General features: G+C 37.4%; 1 protein-coding gene across 4 annotated transcripts in view; it reads left to right on the top strand.

The window, feature by feature from the left end:
* The window catches only part of KANSL1 (KAT8 regulatory NSL complex subunit 1), a 137,735-nt gene that overhangs the window by 31,843 nt on the left and 88,910 nt on the right, over positions 1 to 16,982 (top strand). For all 4 annotated transcript variants that reach the window (XM_016204000.2, XM_087826273.1, XM_087826272.1 and 1 more), the window contains one exon: positions 8,594 to 9,959. In XM_016204000.2, coding sequence (XP_016059486.1) covers positions 8,677 to 9,959 — 1,283 coding nt within the window. In that variant the 5' untranslated portion in view covers positions 8,594 to 8,676. The remainder of the gene's footprint in view (positions 1 to 8,593; positions 9,960 to 16,982) is intronic.

Below are 16,982 nucleotides of genomic sequence, written 5' to 3'. Positions count from 1 at the left end.
GTAAGTGCTTACAGTGCTTAAAGTGTACCAAGTTCTAGATAAAGTTAGTGAGCATTCAATAAAAAGATGTTAAAGAACACTGCATGTTTTGGAAGTAGAATTAATAAAGTGACAATAGGGATCATGCAAATAATTTGAATCTAGTGATGGTGACTAAAGTGCATTGTACAATTCAAGCAGGAAGAAAGCATTGTGAATCTGAACAGTATGGAAAAGTTTCTGTGGAGAAGTTATGTATTGAAGGATTAAGTTTTGGGCCTAAATGGTAGAAGGGCCTTCAGGTTGAAGCAGCAACCTACACAGAGATTGTGGAGTTTGGAATTTGGGGAGAGTTCTAGGTCCATGCTACCTGATGCACTTGATCTGATACTAAGTTTCATCTTGGAGAGTTTTGACTCCTGAAAAGAGCACTAGAAGCTATTTTAGAATAAAGAAGTGAGGTGATAAAAAGGTATGGAATGGATTAAGAATAGAGAGGATATACCACACCTGAACAGCTTTATGAGCAGTAAATGAAAGTATTTCATCATAAAGAAGACAGTTATGAAGGAAAAGAGAGCCTTTTCTTTTGTCCTTCAGGACCTTTACATTAATGTTTGTGTCACTTATTTGGCCCTCCTGCAAACTTTAGCCCCCTCCGATTTCTGGATTTAAGCTTGGAGGAGACTTTGACCGTACTACTGTGGTGACCACTTGCTGCATCCTGTCTGGATTATTGCAGTAGCTTCTTCATTGCATTATTCTTTGCCTTTTCATTTTCTTTTAATCCATCCTAACCAGCCGGTCTCTGTAAAGCACAGTTCTGATGTGTCACTCCCCATTTGAAAAACGTTTAATGACATTCTGCTGCCTTTAAGTCTGAGTAAAGGCTGGCTATTTAAGCTTTTCCATTAATGATCTGGCTTCAGACTTCCTTTCCACCTTTTTCTGTACTGTTTCCTCTATTAACTTACTTTATATTTCAAGCAAATTGATGATTTCTTTTAATCTCCAGGATGTCCTATGTTTTCCCACAGCCTTGCCTTTTCCCATGCCATTTCCTCTCACAGGAATGCCATGTTACCATTCTCTTGCCCTAGCCTTTACATAATGAAGTATTAGCTAATTTTAAAATTTCAGCTGACATTTGACAACTTCACGGACACTTCCCTAACCATCCTTCCTCCTCTTTCTTTACTTTGTGCAGACTAATGAGGTAATGGGGAAAGAGGTTAGTAGAATACACTTTATGGGCAAACTTTTCTTCCCCATCTGATTTTTGCTTGTTTTCAGTGGAAGTGTGGTGATTGGCCAGCCAAATGGCCAAACCCTTCCCCTTGGTTTTTTTTTGTTGTTGCAGTTTATCAACATTTTTACAAGGTGGATGCTGCCAGTTTATTCTTATGTTTTGGGGAGTCCTTTCTTGGAAACTGAGGAATAAGGCACAGTTTTCATTTGTAGGTATAGAGTTAGTTCTTACTTGGAGTATTTGAAGCAGCCAGGTGTTTTGCTATCTGGAAAGAATATATCTTTATATCTATTTGTATATAAAGATAGATATAGAGTCTATATTTCTAGGCAGTACTTTTCAGTTGGGAGGTGTGATTTTTGCCCCCATGGGACATTTGACATGTCTGGAGGCATTTTTGGTTGTCATAATTTGTAGAAGGGTGTTACTGGCATCTAGTGGGTGGAGGCCAGAGATCCTGCTAAATGTCCTGCAGTGCACAAGAGAGACCTCTCTCCCCCTGCAACAGAAAGTTATTCAGCACAAGATGTCAATAGTGCTAAGGTTGAGAAACTCTGCCCTAGGATATGTTTTTACTTCTGAAGTGCTACTTGTGTTAGGTGAAGTTTGTCCTTGAACCTATATTGCAGTTTAGAAATAGAATCATAACACAGGAAGGGACCCTAGAAGTCACATATTTGAGCTTTATTCCAACTTGTATCCCTCAGAACAGTGTTCTGCAAGATATTAATAGGTGTAATGGGGAAAAAGTGTTAAATAAGTTTGGTAAAGGCAAACATTTGCATATTCAGTATGATGAAGTACATTATGGATCTCCATTAGGGAAGTTTTTCCCAAATGTGTTTGCCTGCTAAACCCGTTTGACATTTTCCAGTCCCCAAAATGCTTCCTTGGAACTGGTAGGGAAACCATTAATTACCTAGCCCAACCTTTTATAGCACGTCCGCTCTTTCTTTTGTCTCTCTAAGCTTACTGGAGAATCTTAATTTATGTCAGTGACAGCAAGTACATTAGCTTCATCTGCATTTGTCAGATTGTGGTTTATTAGATGAACTAAAAATTGGGACATTTTAGGTTTCTTATTTTGAATGTACAGTATAACTTTATTGTCTATCCCCACCAGTAAATTGGTAATTATAATCCCAGCCTGAAACCTACTATTGCCCAGGTTGTTATGAGGATTAATAAGTTGCTTATAGCTTTTAATGCTTTGTATTCTTTGGAGAAAGGTGATTTATTATAAGATGTTGTGCTATTTTTGTAAAACTGCTTAAGTCTGACAGTCTTTCTCTGCTTTAAATTGTTGGAGAGTGAAGCTTTTGGGATTCAGGTGGAATGGGAATAATTGTTTTAATCAGCACTTTGCTGAGTATGTTGAATTCTAAGAAAACGACTGTGACATTTTGCCTTACTCAGATATTTTGTCTCTTTAAAAATTGCATTATTTTCTTTTTGCTTCCTTCCCTTTTATTATATAAGTAATACATGTTTATGGTGGAGACAGTTACATAATCCAGAAAAGAAAAGAGAAGAATCTTACTACCTACTATTTATTTATTTATTTATTTATTTATTTATTTATTTATTTATTTATTTATCTTTATTGATTTCAGAGAGAGGAAAGGAGAGGGAGAGAGAGAGATAGAAACATCAGTGATGAGAAAGTCGTTGATCGGCTGCCTAGTCCGCAACCTGGACATGTGCCCTGACCGGGAATCGAACCCCGATCACCTGGATCCTAGGTCGACGCTCAACTGCTGAGCCACGCTCGGCTGGGCTTACTACCTACTTTTTAAACAAAATGAGGTTATAAGTACCTGTTTTGTTTTGTAATACTTTTTTAAAAAGTTAAGTGAAGTAGGAACTTTTTCATGTTATTAAATATAGCTCTGCATTGTTTATGTGCATAGTATTCCATTGTATGGATATTTCATAATTTAAATTGTTGGGCATTTGGTATGTTTTCTTTTTATCATAAACAACAACATGAAATATTAAAAGTAAATCTAGACATACAGTGAAACTATTTTAAAAATTCCTAAGCTTAGGTGATGATTTATGGCAATTAAAGCTAATACTGAGTGCTAGCTAACTAGATTTGCCATGTCCATTTGTGTGCTTTTTCCCCGTAAGTGAAAAGTCTTCAAGTACAGTGACCTTTTAGAGAAATACTTGCTTAATATTTTCCTGTGCATTAAGAAGTCTCATAGAAATTTTATATTTGCTTTTAGTCTATAGATTATTATAATAGTGCAAATAATGGGTGTTTGTGCTAGGCACTAGACTAAGTAATTGAAAATATTTCATTTAATCATCACAACCACCTTGTGAGATAGGCTTGTCTTTCGTAGATGAGGAAATGGAGAGAATAGAGTTAAATAATTTAAATGAGGATGGAGCCATGATGTGACCCTGGACCTGCTCCCCTTATCTGTGAGTGCCTTTGGGGGTAATATTAAATCTCAGCAATTCAAGTCAGCTAAGGGAGATAGTTGTAGATTTTGATTTTTTTCCTAACAGTAGTGTTGTTTTGGTGTAGAAAGGTAAAGATAGGAGTTAGGAATGGAATTCTCTCTGAAGAGGTTGCTTTTCGCCCTCCCTACTTACTCAGATGACTGTTTTAGTAACTACTATTTGCAGTGCATCCTATGGGGATATTGAGACCAAGGAGAGAGTGTGTAAACAAAGTAAACTCTTGCCTTTGGGATATGTGTGATTAATGTCTAGTTCACAGATGTACTTTCACAGGGTCAGAAATTTTGAAAGATACGGGATTTGAGCCAGCAGATTTTAAGTTGTGAACTTTAAAGAATTGAATGATTCTAAAATGACGATGGAATATTTACTGCTTAAGTACTTCTGTGGTGTGATGTTAATTATGACCTCCTTTTATGTGTGCTGGGTGAGCCTGGGTTTTCCTGAGTAAGTTTTGTGTAAACTGTGTAACATCTGTGTCCTTGCTTCGATGGAGCCTCCCAGAGAGAGGCTGTTTCCTGCCATTGCTGAGACTAACTATATAGTGCTCTCTTGTAGTAGGCTACAACTACTCTTCTCATGTGGTGGTGTATTCATCTGGCACTGATAATGTTCCTCTTTGCTTTGCTAGTATCAGTGATGTATTGCTGTCAATTCAAAAGAGGAGTAGATTGGATTGATGGGAAAGATCTGATAAGTGATTTTTGTTTATGGCAGAAAATGCTTTGTGTACTACAAAACTCACTCAACATATTTTTGCATTGATTCATCTGTCTGTTGATCTATAGCACAGCCATATATACTATATTAGGAATTAATATTAACATTAAGATCAGAAGCAGAAAAAGTGGACATACAACAGTTTGTATTACATAGAATGCCGTATGCCAGAAAGTCAATAAGGATAAAACTCATAAGCTCCAGAATATCTAGTTATTTCATAGGAAGTTCATTAAAATACAATATTAGAATGAGAGACACTTGTAGTTACGTAGAGCAATAGATAAATTTGAACTGTAAGTGTATTGGTATTTGTATGGATGTTATCTCAGTCATTTCTTAAGTATTTTGATATGAATGATTTTCGTAGTCCATCCTATGCTGGGCCTACCATCCTATGTTGGCATTAATCTAAAGATGATAAAGTTTGACCAAATTGGAAGTTGTCCTCTTGTTTGTTTTTTAAGGAGAAAAGAGGTCGCTTTAGTTCAGTGGTTCACAAGTTTTTGGTCTCAAGATCCCTTTTCACTCTTAGAACATGTTGAGACAACCACAAAGAACTTTTATGGGGCATGGGGTATTATCAATAGATGATATATTGTTTTATATTTTTGCAATCTTTCTAGTATCTGGCTTAATAGAAGACACTGGGTTCCCATAGCTGCTTTTATGTTCATTCTATTGTATGTTTTGATTGTAGTGTATAAAGAAAACCTGGTCTTATGCAGCTACATAGTTGGAAAAGAGGAGTATTTTAATAGTCTTTTCAGATAAGTGTGGATATTCTTTGACATTGCACCCAAACTTGACAAGTAGTAGTTTCATCAAGGTTAGTTGCGATATGAAATGTAAAACTGTATCTTTGAACTTTTTGTACTCTCTTAGGTCAGTGATTTTTCACCCACTGTACCACGGTACACTGGTGTGCTACAAGAATTTTTAAAACATGCAATACCTGACTATTTAGTTGAGGCACTGACCTCTTTTCCCTTAGATTGTCAAATAAAAAAATGACGACAGCCAACAACAATAGCCATTCAGTGTGAATGAATCAAAATTATGCCCCTTTTTAAAAAATCAGATCTGCAAAACATATATTTTTTTGGTGTACTGCAGAATTTTAGTGCTAATTTATGTGTGCCATGAGATGAAAAGGGTTGAAAATCGCTTGTTAGATTAAAATCTGTTGGTCTGTCTTGAGCTTGCTTTTTACCTATGCATTAGTTTCTCACATGCATTGGTCATTTACTGAGTTTTGAAGATCTTCCAAATGTTGACACATTTCATTATATGGTATCAAAAATTCACATTCATTAATAGCAGTAGTATATTTAATCAGAAATTACTTTTTTAAGTGATGGGAAAATGTTCAAGTTCATGATGGTGGATACAAGTTTTCAAAATACTTTAGCTTGAAAATGCAGATTTTATAATTGGCAATAAACGACTGTGGTTTTTCATGAAGTGACAGGTTTGCTTTGTTCATTTTTAAGAAAACGTCTGCTAACTACTTAAGTCTGAATAGCCGTAGTTTATTGCCTCCCACCCTGACCGGGGTCAGGACTCGAACCTGCAACCCAGGTTTGTCCGCTTGACCGGGAATCAAACCTGAGACCCTTCGGCGTATGTGCCGAGGCTCTAATGACTGAGCAAAAACACTGGCCAGGCTCTCAGACAACTTAAAACTTCAGGAAATGCTTTATGTGTAGTATATAAAGAAAACCTGGTCTTATGCAGCTACATAGTTGGAAGAGAGGAGTATTTTAATAGTCTTTTCAGATAAGTGTGGATATTCTTTGACATTGCACCCAAACTTGACAAGTAGTAGTTTCATCAAGTGTACCCTTTCTTCACACAGAATATTAAAAAAAAAAAGTAAAGAACTGTGTGCCTAGCTGGCATGGCTCAGTGGTTGATCTGTGGACTAGGAGGTCGTGTCTTGGTCAGGGCACATGCCCGGGTTGCAGGCTTGATCCCCATTAGGGGGCGTTTGAGAGGTGGCTGATCGATGACTGTCATCATTGATGTGTCTATCTTTCTCTCCCTTCCTCTTTGTCTGAAATCAATAAAAACATATTGATAAAAAAACAAAACAAAAAATGTAAAGTGTAGAGGTTTAATAAAAATTTATGATTTTCATAATGTCATCAAGGACATTACATTGTTAAATGGAACTGGCTTTTTTTTTTTTAATCCTCAACCGAGGACATGTTTGTTGATTTTTAGAGAGCAGGGAAAGAAGGGGGGGAGAGAGAGAGGAGAGAGAGAAACATCAATTGGTTACCTTTCTGTGTACTACCAGACTGGGAATTGAACCAGCAACCTTTTGGTGCATGGGACAATGTTCCAGCCGAGCCAAACAGGCCAGGGTATGGGACTGACTTTTAAAAAACTAAATGAATAAATAATACAATGACCCGTGACTGTTTCTGTACTTTGGGGCCTCTGCTTTGATTTGTGTTAAGGTACCATCAGTTTTGCTCAGTCTTGTTTTTGAATATATATAGGGTTTCCCCCAAAAATGTATACACACTTTGAATAATTGTAATGGCAGTGTTTATTAAAATACATTTCATTTTAAAAATTGAGCTATCAGCTGTTAAAGTGTGTATACATTGGGAAGCATACCCCATATATTGATTTTAGAGAGGGGGGAAGGGAGAGAGACAGACCTTGATGTGAGGGAGATACATCAATATGTTGCCTCCATATATGCCCGATGGGAGATCGAATCCACAATGTAGGTATGTGCTCTGAGTGGGAATTGAACCTGCAACCTTTCTGGTGCACTGGTGTTCAGCCTTGTTTTTTGTACCCTTGTTGCAAATGTCAACACAGTAAAAAAAAAAAAAAGGCAAATAATTTTTAGTATTACTGTGAGAAAATAGCTTTGATCTTGTGGGCCCGTGAAATGGTCTTTGAGCTCCCAAGAAGTCTATAGTCCACTCTTTTAAGAATTGCTAGTGTAGTTCTTTACATAGAGGACTGAAGAAGGAGCCTTGGTATCAAGGACATCAGGAAAGGACAACTTCAAGAATGAATTGGTCAGTTGGTCAGCACTACCCTATTGGGGACTGAGACTTGACCATTGGGATTTGATAATGAGATTACTGGTGACTTTTCCCAGAGCAGTAGGAGCCAGATTAGAGAAGAGTGCAGAGGCAGCTATTTATACTATTCTTTCAGGAAGTTTTGGGGTAAGGGGAAGAGACAACTTGGACAATTAATTTGAGAGGTGGGCTGTACTGAGGACAGTGAAAGTAAGTTGATTACAGGTGTGATACAGCTAAGCTTGTAGTATGAGCTATCTTGCAGAGAAGTGAGAAGCTGCTGAACATTGGATTCTTTGGCCAGAAATATACACAGACCTATGACATTTGGCATACAAACTTTTTGGTAGGGATGGGGAGTTCCTTACTAATTCTTTTCTGTTTGATTGCTAGGTGTTTAGTTTGCTTATTTATTATTTCCAAAGTATTTTTACTCAAGAAATAAAGTTAACATAAACATTTTATTTGTTCCCAGCCCTCATCCTTCTGTACACTATTTTCAGTGTTTGTAAAAGTAACAATAGCACTTTGCGTTTATATAGCACCATTTGTCCAGAAACTCAGTAATATTATGAATAGAAATAGTTTAGTTTATCTTTGCAGTGCATCTCTTGTTGGAGAAAGGGTTTTTTTCTTGAGAAAGGGGTTTTTTCTTGTTTTTATTTTTCTGTTTATTTTAAGGTTAGAATAAGTCAAGATCACCTTGACAAAATCATACAATGTAGCTGTACCTTCATTTGCTTTAAGTCCACTAATTTTAAGAAGTTTAAAGAGATTTTTCTTTTAAATACAGGTGACTTAACTTTAACAATCTGTGATTCTCTCAGTATGGGACTTCTCTTTTAGTTACTTTCAATCTGTGGTAACAAGTGACAAAAAAGAAGGGTGGAATTCTTTTTCTTGTACGGAGGAGAGCAGGTTTGCGTGCCCGCGTACACATACATACATATACACACACACACACAATACACTTCCCCTAATGAAGGATATTCAAGTCTCCAGAATGAATTACTGGAGGCAGAGTTTGGATTACAGCCTCAAGTAGTATTTGTATTAAATATGTGTGTTGTTTTCTAATGTGCTTGTATTTCTAACTTCCTTCTCTTCTTTTTCTTTTTAGTCTGTTCTCTGGGGAGGCAGTAAAGGGCCGTGGAGCTGGCCTCGGCACCGGGAGAGGCTGGACTTCCTGTCTCTCTGTGCTGAATGGCTGCGATGGCGCCCGCTCTCACTGACGCAGCAGCTGAAGCACACCATATCCGGTTCAAACTGGCTCCCCCATCCTCCACTTTGTCCCCTGGCAGTGCCGAAAACAACGGCAACGCCAACATCCTTATTGCTGCCAACGGAACCAAAAGAAAAGCCATTGCTGCAGAGGATCCCAGTCTAGACTTCCGAAATAACCCTAAGGAAGACTTGGGAAAGCTGCAACCACTGGTGGCGTCTTATCTCTGCTCCGATGTAACACCTGTTTCCTCAAAGGAGTCATTGAAATTGCAAGGTGTCTTCAGCAAGCAGACAGTCCTTAAATCTCACCCTTTCTTATCTCAGTCCTATGAACTCCGAGCTGAGCTGTTGGGGAGACAGCCAGTTTTGGAGTTTTCCTTAGAAAATCTTAGAACCATGAATACGAGTGGTCAGACGGCTCTGCCACAAGCACCTGTAAATGGGTTGGCTAAGAAATTGACTAAAAGTTCAACACATTCTGATCATGACAATTCCAGTCCCCTCAATGGGGGAAAACGAACTCTCACTTCATCTTCTCAGGGGGGTGAAATGGTGGCATCTGAATCTGGGGACTTGAAGGGGGGTATGACCAATTGCACTCTTCCACATAGAAGCCTTGATGTAGAACACACAACTACATTTAGCAATAATAGCACTGCAAACAAATCTTCTGCAAATTCCATGGAACAGCCAGCACTTCAAGGAAGCAGTAGGTTATTACCTGGCACAGACTCCAGTTCTAACTTGGGGTGTGTCAAGTTAGAGGGTAAAAAGTCTCCCCTGTCTTCCATTCTTTCCAGTGCTTTAGATTCTGACACAAGGATAACAGCTTTACTGCGGCGGCAGGTTGATATTGAGAACCGTGCCCGCAGGTTACAGAAGCGCTTACAGGTTGTACAAGCCAAGCAGGTGGAGAGGCATATACAGCATCAGCTGGGTGGATTTTTAGAGAAAACTTGGAGCAAACTGCCAAATTTGGAATCCTTGAGGCCCCGAAGCCAGTTGATGCTGACTCGAAAGGCTGAAGCTGCATTGAGAAAAGCTGCCAGTGAGACCACCACTTCAGAGGGACTTAGCAACTTCCTGAAAAGCGATTCGATTTCAGAAGAATTGGAGAGATTTACAGCTAGTGGTATAGCCAACTTGAGGTGCAGTGAACAAGCATTTGATTCAGATGTCACTGACAGTAGCTCAGGAGGAGAGTCTGATATTGAAGAAGAAGAACTGACGAGAGCTGATCCTGAGCAGCGCCATGTACCCCTGTGAGTAGAACCCATTTATAATGTCATTCTTGAGAAATGGGACAAGGGAGAAAAATTCCCGTCATGGGGAGAATGGGATTTTTTGTATATAGGCACCTAGGTTCCACTTGTCTTTTTCCTAATTTTAGGTAGGTGGGTGCCTATACTTGTTAGTGAAGAAATGGGAGATATTTCTGGTAATAGTATTGTGTTTCTGTAGGCTAATAGCAGCTAATTTCTTTTTAAAATCTAATTTATTAAGGAAAAATAGAAGACATCCTATTTGTAAAACTATACCCATACTGTGAGTGAATAGATTTTTTTTTTGAAACTGTATCTAAGATATTTTTGTAAGTTTCTATGACTTGACTTCAGAGTTTATTGTTTCTAGTAAGTGGGGGACAAAAATTTAGTTGACCTACATAACTTTAGAGTTTATAGTTGGTTTAATTGAGCTTTCAGCTGAGAATGTACCTAGTCTTCACTTTTAACTCTTGAGATTTCCTTACCTTTTAAAGGACTAATAATCAGAAAATGCCTCTGAGTAATTTATAGGTTACCTCTAAACACAATCCACTTTTTCACAACTTGATTCTGAGCCTAAAAGAGCCCATCTTTATCAGATTTGGACTTTATTTTCTCTCAGCTAAGTTAAATGTATTAACTTATTTGCATTAAATTCTTTTTTAAAATATGTCTTTATTGATTTCAGAGGGAGGAAGGGAGAGAGAGAGCTAGAAACATCAATGATGAGAGAGTCACTGATTGGTTGCCTTCCTGCATGCCCCTGCTGGGGATGGAGTCTGCAACTTGGGCATGTGCCCTGACCGGGAATCGAACCATGTTCTCCTGGATCCTAGGTTGATGCTCAACTGCTGAGCCACGCTGGCTGGGCTTATTTGGCATAAATTCTCACTGGTTTTTCCAAATCTGTTGGTTTGAGGAAAATTCTGCATAAGCTTCGGTTGGCACTCGGTGTGGTGGAGTCAGAGACTCATGTTCTTTCCTCCCAATTCTGCATTTGGCTCCTTACGGATAAACATGGAAGTGCAGTATGAATATGTCTCCTTAAAGATAAATCAGTCTTCTACATTTTTTTTTATCTTCACCCGAGAATATGTTTTTATTGACTTTTAGAGAGAGGAAGAGAGAGAGAGAGAAACATTGATGTGCTAGAGAAACATAATCGGTTGCCTCTCATACGAGCCCCAGTCAGGGATTGAACCCGCAACCTAGGTATGTGCCCTGACCGGGAATCACACTGGCAATCTTTTGGTGTATGGGACGACACTCCAAGCAACTCAGCCACCTGGCCAGGGCAATCAGTCTACATTTTATCTGCTTATAAGTGTTAGACTTATGAGAGACGGAAGCATGATTATTTGAAAAAGAAGGGGCAGGAGAGTTGATAGTAGATGCTCTTTCATTTCCTCTTTAGGTAGGGATTTTGTAAAGGTTGGATTACTAGAGAAGGCTGAAGTAGGTGGTTATGTTGGAATAATTGGTTTTTCCTTGCCTATACTAAAAAGGTCACTAAGATTTTTACTGGAGATTTAATTGAGACAGCTGTGCTTTTAAGCATAAAATTTCCTTTTTTCTCTATTTATATGATCCACATGGATAACTGTCTGAATTTGAAGTTTGGTTTATATTTCTATTTTGAGGGGAAAAGTCTGGATAATTTTGCTGAATTTCTTCCTTGTAGATGTAGTTCCATTACCATTTGTTAGCTTACTGTACTCAAGAGTTCATTTCTTTATTCATATCTAAATAAAGCAAATATATTTTGGAGGTTTGCTACTGCTGTAACATAGTTATTTTTTCTTAAATGGGTTAGTAGTTTATATCGGCTTGTGAATATTTGTGGCATTATGCCTACTGACCGCTGCATAAACCATTGCTTCTAAAAATCTTAAGGTTGAATATGTTATGTTTTAGAGTAGTTTCATATAACAGATACTGTAGTTGAAGCGTTTCAAGTTTCATGTGCTTGTTTTGTGTATTTGAGAAAAAAATCTAGAATCTAGAAGTGTACTGTTTTCAGGATACGTTGTATTGAAGAAGTTTAAGTTTTGGTAATGTGGGTAACTGTTCTAATCCAGTGAAATCAAAATAACTAAGAGAGGACTTTTCTTACTCCATGGGATAAATCTAGTGATTTGAAAAGACCTTTGAGTCCATTCACTAACTACGTAGTTCCCAGGGCCTTCTTCTCACATGATGGTTTGTTGACTGAAAGGGTGTGAAGTGTAAGGACAGCCCACAGATAATTTTAGGAATCAGTTGAATCCTCTTACAATTAAGTCAACTAAGTAATTGTTTAAAAAGTTGAATTTCCTTTCATCAGATTATATTAAAGTAAGAAAAATTGGGACACTAAAGGCACTGTGAAGTAAATACACTTTTGTACATTTTTATATAGCTGAATTCAAATTAAAAGCACCAGTACTTCAAAGATCTTGTTGAACAAAGTCACCAAATTGACTCCTAATGCAAGTATTTAGCCAGGTTTTTTGTTTGTTTTTAATTAAAAAAAATTATATATAGAGATTGATTTGTTGTTCCACTTATGTATTCATTGGTTGATTGTTGTATGTGTCTTGACTGGGAATCCAACCTGCAACCTTAGTATATTGGGAGAACGCTCTAACCAACTGAGCTACCCAGCCAGGGCAGTAGGCTGGTGTTTGTTGACCTTTGGAGTATTTTAAAGATTTTTCAGCGATTGGCCAGACAGTGAGAGCAGAGGTATTGCTTTAATTAAAAAAGAAAGAGAGGGAAATTCTTTGGATACTGAGAGAAGCCTTTTCTTTGTGATTTAGTAGTCCCTTCCAAGTCTCCTAACCACATTTAGAATTCTTGAGTCCTAGAATAGGTAAACTCTCCATTAACTTGATGAAGCTGGTGAGTTTCAACTTGTTTTGCTTTTCAGTAGCCTGTCTGTTTGATATTTCACTCCTTTGCTGAAGTACTTCTGCCAGAGATAAAGTCACTAGATTTTGTCTAGGCAGCCATGATGAAAATATTTAGTACAGGAGACTGTTGAATTGTTTTGAAATGATGTTGCTTAAATTATAAGTGGATGGTTCTGTGAAAATTACAAGCTTTCATTAAGAACTCATTTGTGTTCTTTCTTTTCTAACTCTAAGAGGAAAAATGTAAGTTCTAAGTGCACACGCTAGCAGTAGCAGGATGATTGATTTTCATATGTTGAGTTTTTGGCAAATTGTTTATCATTGTATTATACTTTACAAATAGTAAATTCTGTATCACTAGACAAGGCACATTAGAAAAGTTCTTTTCTTTTTCTTGATTAATAGTTTTGGTTAACTTACTTTATGTTTAGTTTAAAACTGTCATGCCTTTTTATTTCAGTACTTTTTGGAAAATCTTCCTAAAATGTTTTATGCATCTTTCTGTCTTGGGACATGCCATTACTAGTTTGAAAATTCTGCACTATATTGGGTTTGACCTATATCATTGTTTAGAAGATTACTGGAAGGAGCAGGAATTTAAACATCTCCTTGATCAAGGGACTAACAAGAAAACTGTTTTTCAGTAAATACCTTAAAGTTTAATGAATCAAACCAGCAGCCTTTTGGTGTATGGGGCGATGCCCCAACCAACAGAGCCACCCAGACACGGCTAATGTTTAATTATTAATTGTAGAAGTAGAAACAAAAGCATTTATATATCTCATATGTATGTAATACAACTTCTTGAGTGTGTGCTTCTGCATGTGCTCTCTTCTAAACTTTAGTTTATCTTTATATTCCTCCTAAGAGTTTTGTTCTGTTATTTTGTTAACGAATTCCTGAATTCGGTTTTTATTTTCTTGGTCCTTGTGCTTATAAACTTGTAAGTACTTGCTATTAAGAAATTTTTTTCCCCCAGCTATTTTCTTAAATGTGCTCTTAGATTGGCAGTATTCTGGGTACCTGGACATTAATGTAGACCTCTCCTCCCTAAAAATTTTTTTTCTTATTGAATTGTTACAATAGACTTACCTTGGTGGTTAGTATAAAAATAATCCCATAAAATGTTTCACTGTGACTACTGAAATGTGTTTTATATATTACATATATATTATATACAATGCCTTCTTTATAAGGCTCTCAGGGAGAAAGATATGCAACCAAGAGTAATTGTATTTTTCCCTAAGCTTTTAAGCCTGTTTTTATTACTTGGTTGCTATGATTTGTGTTGTTCACAAAGTTTCTATTTTCCTGTTGGCTTTTAGAAGTTTAGAACCAAGCTTGTAGGTCTTATTGTTGTACTATTTTTTTTTTTAAAGCCTCATTTGTGACTTCATTTTGTTCTCTCAGTTCTTGTTTTATTTTCATGTTTTTATTTCTGCTTTAATTTATTCTAACCTATTTTTTATTTGTCAAGGTAGCTTTCTGAAGTCCACATCAGGGTTGGGTAAAAATAAACTAGATACTCAGTTTAATGACACTAAAGAAGTTATTTGAATTTTGGGTTGTCTTGGTTGCAGGGATTCTCCTCTACTTTTGAGGAATTTCGCACTCCTGGAGTTGTTAATGAAGATTTCCAGATACAATGAATTACTAGTATGTTTGTAGATTTTGCTTTTTAGGTACTCTGGAATGCATTGTGTTGTAGCTTCTGCTTGAATTTATTAAGTATACACAGATGATGTTGCCAAAGTCAACTTGATTTGTGCTTGTTTTCCTAGTCTGTCTTTTCACAGAATGATGGCATGAGAGGAATATTAGCTTGGAGACCCAAGATCTAACCCTTCTCTGCTACACGCTGGCTTTAGGGCTAAGCGTGTAACAACTTTTCTAATAAAAATGAGGGAATTGGCCCAGCTGGGCGTGGCTCAGCCTTTGAGCATCAACCTAGGATCCAGGCGATCGGGGTTCGATTCCCCATCAGGGCACATGCCTGGGTTGTGGGCTCGATCAATGACTTACCATTGATGTTTCTATCTCTCTCTCTCCCTCTCCTTTTCTCTCTCTGAAATCAATAAAGATATATTTAAAAAAAAAAAAAAAAAGGAATTGATCTAGAGGATCTCTAGGGCTCAAACTACTTTAAATTATGCTACTCTAAATAACATTGATGGGAAAAGTCTCTGTTAGTCACTGGTTTAACTTGAAACAAAACAGCTTTCTTGGCTTGTGACTTAGAGCTTTGATTCTTTTAATGCCTTTGGTTTTTTTGTTGTTCATAAAGTGATTATTGTGTTTCTTAATGTGTGGGATACATATGTGAGAATAATTCCATTGTGTTCTAATAGAAGTTACTTCAGAGCTGAGTAAACTTTCATTTTGTGAACACCTTTGATTTAATGGCCTTTGTTTTTCTGTTAGCCTGCCTATAACATCCAGTAGCAGAAACAGGAACTTTTGTATTTATTCCCTTTTCCCTGTCCCTCCTTTTTCCTGAGAATATCAATAGTGAGAATTATTCTTGGTGCTGCTTTTGTGATTCGAAAAGAACGAAGTTAGGTAACAAGAATTTGTGTTACCCACTTGCTGCAGATCTAGTTACTACAAATGTTTTTTGTTGCCTTGTAATTGGTGTTTTTGTTCTCTAAAGTTGAGTTGAAGTATTTTATGATAGTGTTTAAATGGTCATGTAGTAAGTACTTGCTGAATGAGCAAATGTGTGAGAGACAAGAGATGCCATAGGTAAATAAACTGAGTCTCTTATCTTTAAGAAGTTTCATGTTTTGATGTGGAGTGGAGATACGGTAAGACAAACATGAGTACTTAGTGCCCAGCACATAGTGATATAAAGTAAATGCTGGGTTATACAAATGAAATAGGAACAGATCACAGCTGGTTGATGGCATTGGAAAGAAAGGATATTAGAAATGAGCCTTGAAGAGTGGCAAGGATTTATATAGAAAGTTTTCTTTTGGTTGTGGCCGACCAAGGTAGATCAGTACAGGTAGAAGTCTCAGCATAAACAGGACAGAAGCTAAAAGGTATGGGGCTTTGGAGGCTAGAGTGGGGCTGTGTTAGAGACCTAGTAATAAGGGTGATAAATCTAGTATAAAAAGGAAAAGAGAACATTCCAGAGACGATGCAGAAACAGATTTAATAGGACTTAACAGTAGATGTATGGGGGTAGTGAAAGAGGGATCATCATCGATGATTGAAGTTTCAATCTTGTTTGGCTATAAGCATACAGTTTTTAAAATAACCCTAATAGCTCATAGGGGTCCGGGTTCTTTACCTAGTGTCTTAAAAATGAAGGTTTCTGTATTTCTTACAAGTTCCAGCAAGTGTTAAAAATCAGGAAATAGACTTCCAAGTAATCCTCTACATGTGGAAGGAGTCAACTTGTACAGAGGCCTCAAAGATGCACATTGGAGACTTTGGAATTAATTTATCAGATGTATTGTGTGCTTACCATGAGTTGAGGTGCTAGGGATATACAGTGGTGAATAAGAGAGACAATCCCTGCTCTGCCCTCATGGGGGAATACAGGGTAGAAAGAAATTAATTTTTTAAGCAAGTAATCACATTAATGATATATTTACGAAGGTTGTGGGTGCCACAGAAACAGAGTTCAGAGTGCTATGAGAGTGCATATAAGCAACATCTAATTAAGATAGGTGGGGATGTCATAGGAAGTATCTTGAAGAAGTACATGTAAACTGAGACCTGAATGATGAGAATGAATTGGTGGTGAAGAGTGTGTTACAGATTGAAGAAACAGCATATGCTAAGGGCTTGGGAATGGGAGTTGCTTAATACTTTCTAGAACGGAGTAAAATGTAAGGAGAGTGGTGAGAAATAAGGCCACAGAGGGAGCTAGAAGCCAGGTCATATGGGTGGCTTTTGTAGGTCATCTCAGGTTTAAATTTTTTTTCTTTTTAATCCTCACCTAAGGCTATGTTTATTGATTTGTAGTGAGGGAGAGAGACAGACATCGAACATTTGCCTCCCATATATGCTCCGACTGGGGATTGAACCCCACAACTTAGGTATATGCCCTGGCAGGAATCGAACTCACAACCTTTGGATGTATGGGATGACTCTCCAACCAAATGAGCCACCTGGCTAGGGC

Source organism: Miniopterus natalensis, chromosome 17 (genome assembly GCF_054644295.1).
Source record: "Miniopterus natalensis isolate mMinNat1 chromosome 17, mMinNat1.hap1, whole genome shotgun sequence".
NCBI classification, from domain to species: domain Eukaryota; kingdom Metazoa; phylum Chordata; class Mammalia; order Chiroptera; family Miniopteridae; genus Miniopterus; species Miniopterus natalensis.
Note: the sequence above shows the minus strand (reverse complement) of the source record. Positions and strands in the feature narration are given on the sequence as shown.